Source organism: Phaseolus vulgaris, chromosome 8 (assembly GCF_051622355.1).
Source record: "Phaseolus vulgaris cultivar YP4 chromosome 8, ASM5162235v1, whole genome shotgun sequence".
Taxonomy (NCBI): domain Eukaryota; kingdom Viridiplantae; phylum Streptophyta; class Magnoliopsida; order Fabales; family Fabaceae; genus Phaseolus; species Phaseolus vulgaris.
Window position 1 is genome coordinate 13,739,590 of NC_143505.1, and position 4,515 is coordinate 13,744,104.

The following is a 4,515-nucleotide window of genomic DNA, read 5'->3' on the forward strand; positions in this document are numbered from 1 at the left end:
ACTCTTTCCACAAAAAACAACCCAGCTTTGGCAGTACATCAACACCTTCAGGTGCACCATTCGGAGCTCCAGACATAGGCAAACCAGCCACTGCACTTGATTTAGGTCTACCCATGCATCTACCAATCAAAACCAAAAAACCTACCTCTCCAAACAGCAACATCATCCAGTAATTGAGCTCTCCTTGAAGCTTAAATCAAAGACCATATAAAACCCCTTGAATGATGCATAGGAAGCCAAGCTAAAAGGCATAAAAAACACAATTGAAACCTGCTACATTTGATAGCCCCTTGCAGCAAACCAGTGAGTTTCACCTGCAACCAGCCAACAACTCTTTCCACAAAAAATTAAACCAGCTTCAGTAGCACATCGACACCTTCAGGTGCACCATACGAAGCTCCAGACGTAGGTAAGCCAGCCACTACATCTGATTTGAGTCTACCCTGCCTCTTCGGATAAAAAATCTGAAAAATTACCTCTCCAAACAGCAACATCATCAAGTAAATGAGCTCTCCTTGAAGCTTGTATCAAAGGCCATAGTAAACCTCTTGAATGATGCATTGGAAGACAAGCTAAAAGGTATCAAAACCAGAGGTCTGCATTGCCACTGATGTCCCTTATTGAGGACCTAGACGTTGAACATTTCCTTGCTACCTCATCCTCCCCTGCAGTAGCCAAAAGTTATCTCCACCATAGCTAGAGAATGTTAACACCATCAACTCCATAACACTTCCTCCCCTGTTGTGAAGATACACCAGCTTGACCTGACCCCAAACACCCTCAAACTTCAACCTTAAGGACACCAACCGACCCCCCTAATGCTTCCTGTTAGGCGTTGCTACTTAAGCATTGATTAGGGTACATAAGCCAATCTGAAAAAGAACAATTATAAGATTTTACCCTATATTTCTGCCATAACCAAGATAGCAATTGGATTGAGTGAAATATTTCTTCAGCATTCGAAACCCCTTGTTTAAAGATAACTGCATTTTTATGTTTCCAAATTCATCTTACAATAGCCACCCACGTACCTTTCCAAACTTGATTCTACTTAAAATTGAGATGCACTAAGTGAAAGTTCTCAAAGTGAAATTTCAGGTCATTATGTTGTGCTAGAACAATACCAATCCATCTATAAGAGAGTGTCCATACTCTTTGTGCATTAGTACAGTCTAAGAACAAATGTTGGGCCGTTTCTTTCGAGAGTTGACAAAGCACACATACTAAGGAGCTAACTAACACACCTCTTCGAATAAGATTGATTCTAGTTGGAACTCTATCTAACATGATCCTCAAAACAGTGATTTGTACTTTTGGCACTGGATTTGCTTGCCATAATATTTTAAAAATATCATTTGAAGCGCTCCTGACTTAGATATTCATAGTAGCATAAGCTGACTTCACCGAGAAAGTCCCTCATGAATCCCCTCTCCAAACTAAATAGTCGTTAGATTCCATCCAGATTGTCTTCCTTGGCTATAGTAGGGAAAGGAATTCTATCCAGATTCAATATTATGTTGTTTTTTTCCTTGAAATTGGGTCATGAAGTGCCTTTTAGTTTCATCTTTTACTTGCTTAGGTTCCTCCACCGACTCACCTTCTACCTGTAACCCTTTTATGTCATTCTTCATTCTTCAATTTATTAATGAATGGTAGAATCTAGAATTTGAGTCACATAAGGTCAATCATATGGATTTTGATTTTTGCTTTTGCCATATCTCCCGCTTAAAACTTACTTTTTTAAATTCTACATTTTTTTAACAGTGTCTCTTTTTTTTTATAAAAACTTTCATATTAAATATTATTATTATTATTATGTAATTTTTTTTATCTAAATGTCTTCTCTCTTTCTTTTGTTCATTATTTAGTCCGACTTATTCATCTTTTAAATCTAGTTCCTTGATTAGGTGGAATATATCTTCTTTAATCCTATTGATATCCCCAAAATTATTTCTGTTCCAATTTTTCAGATTTTTTAGTAATTTTTCGCCTTCTTAAATTTTTATCATTGCCTTCAACATTTGAAATACCAGGGCTTTAAATGTACTATGGTGATCATGCAGATCTTTATTTTACGTATTCATTTTGTGTTCATACAAAGTGAATTAATTAGGTAATGATTCTGATGCAAAAATAATTTAGAGCTTCTTTATATCATGAGGTACAAGTAATCAAATCGTTTTCGCAACCTCTTATATTCAACTCAAGCTACTTACACTCAATACCTTATTACATTGAAAGGCCTTAAATGATACTTTATTTGGTCGAATAAAAAATAACCTTATTAAGATAAAATTGATTAAAAATTCATTTATGTTTAAAATGAACCTCCAAATATTTTTTACTTAGATAAAAAAGTATTTTGCTCAATTATAAAATTTATTTTTCGATCAAATAATAATAACAATATTTTGATTAGAAAAATATCGCAAAGACCAAATGGCACAAGAATGATTTTCTAGTCATTGCTGCATCAACAGAGGATATTTCAGTCAGATTTGTTGCTTTGAGTCTGTAATAATACTCTATAGCCATCTAACATAACTAATTTAAGGACCCACAAGAATTATTTTATAGTCATTGCTGCATCGCATTCTCTCACAAAGAAAATGCAGGAAAACGGGAACTTGGAGTATTCATACTAATGTCTGATTAACTGTGTTGGAAGCCAACCATAAAATATACCATAAAATAGAAAAAGAAATATATTAGCTACACTCCGAGACATTCAAGGTAGAGTACCAACCACTTCACTTTCCACACACTATCTCTCCCCATCTATCTCAAGCTCCTCCCACAGTAGACTCATGTAGCTTTCAATTCCCATCTACAATCTCAAAATTCCCTACTATAATTCCTTCCCTTTTCTGAATCAAGGTGAACATATACTCTCATAATGGAGGAGGGTCAATGTTTGATCAGGAGTAAGAGAAAGTACTCTATGAGTCTTAGTCTTGATGATTCTTCGACTAATTACCCTTCCAATGAAGACCACTCATGGGAAGAGCAAGCCTTTGCTAAAGATGCAGCTTGGTCTGGTTGCGTGTGGCCACCACGATCATATTCTTGTACCTTTTGCACAAGAGAATTTAGGTCAGCACAGGCTTTAGGAGGCCATATGAATGTTCATAGAAGAGATAGAGCAAGACTAAAGCAGCCATATAGTCCTCAGAATGAAATCCTCAATGATGATCTTGAGAAAACTCAAACCCAGAATTCGGTTCAAATTTCTTTTACTTCATTGGGTTACTTATACCCACCTTCTCTTAGTGGATTGGCTCATAACACTAACCCTAATTCTGATCCTTATTCTCATGTTGTTGCTTCACCTTCCAATGTTTTAGGCACTTCACTTAACAAAAGATGCAGAGAGAAACCCCAGATTCCACTATACAATAATTCTTCAATTTTCAAAGGATGTCACGAGTCTTCCCCTTCTTTTTCTTCTAAATCCTTGTCAAATTTAACTGATGACTTCAGATTTTGTTCAAGTAGGCTCGATCTTGAAGCCAGTTTTGAGAAAAAATTACAGGGATTGGATTCTGGGTGTAGGAAGGGTAAAACTGAGGTGGCTGTGAGCATGAACATGTTTATGAGTCGAGCTCACCCAGTTGTGCAGTTTGAGAATAAAGAGATAGATACAAGTTTCAAGAACAGAAAATCAGACGCTTCATCCATTCCATTGTTCCCCAAATCATGTTCAGTTGATAAGCATCATGTGCAGTCAGAGATGTTTGATTTTAGCCCTAGCTCCATAGAAGAGCTAGATCTGGAGCTAAGGCTTGGTTATAGGTCCGAGGTATAGTAAAACATTTGAAGCACGGATATTTATAAATATAATTTTACTCTTATGATTTTACTCTTGTTCCTTGTTTATTTCTTTTGATACCATGTAAGGAAGATTTTCATGTTTGATTGGATGTGTGATGATAACAATATGGCAATCACAAACAAGCTAGCTCATCAAAGAGTGCAATTATATATAACTGATATCTCCATCGATTTTTACTAAGATCCTTTAAAAGCATCTGAGAAACATTACAGTTCTATATCATTTTTTAGTAGGAACATGTGAAAGCTTTTATATATATATATATATATATATATATATATATATAAGATTCATGCTATCGTACAACTTATTTTAGCGCTGTATGAACCATTATGAGACATTTTATAACTAGATAATCAGCTTAGGTTAGGCTGCACCCTGAAGTTTAATTTCGTTTCTTTGTATTTATGCAACATAGGAAATCTGTCTTGTGCGACAAATTGTGTCACAAAAAATAGTTCTAATTACATTTTTAATTGGCAGAACTTATGCAAGCAGGTTTCTCCCAGTGAGAATAACTCATTGTTGCTTGTGGTAACTGTATTTGAAATTATAGTCTAAACTTCAAGGTTTTATATGTCAATATTTGTTTGAAAAAGAAAACAGATTCATAGTTTTATAAAACAGATTCATAGTTTTATATGGGAATTTTCTTGTATGTTGTTGGAAGAAGCTTTCCATGC

The 4,515-nt window shown here is 35.2% G+C and overlaps 1 protein-coding gene across 1 annotated transcript; it reads left to right on the top strand.

The window, feature by feature from the left end:
- The first annotated feature begins 2,676 nt into the window (after positions 1-2,676).
- Positions 2,677-3,951, top strand: LOC137824862 (zinc finger protein 10). Its single transcript, XM_068630542.2, has one exon. It carries the CDS (start codon positions 2,897-2,899, stop codon positions 3,803-3,805), a length of 909 nt encoding a protein of 302 aa, XP_068486643.1. The 5' UTR covers positions 2,677-2,896; the 3' UTR covers positions 3,806-3,951.
- The last annotated feature ends 564 nt before the right edge of the window (positions 3,952-4,515 follow it).

Coding starts and splice junctions, on each gene's coding strand:
- LOC137824862 (XM_068630542.2), top strand. CDS start 2,897: ATGGAGGAGGGTCAATGTTTGATCAGGAGTAAGAGAAAGTACTCTATG.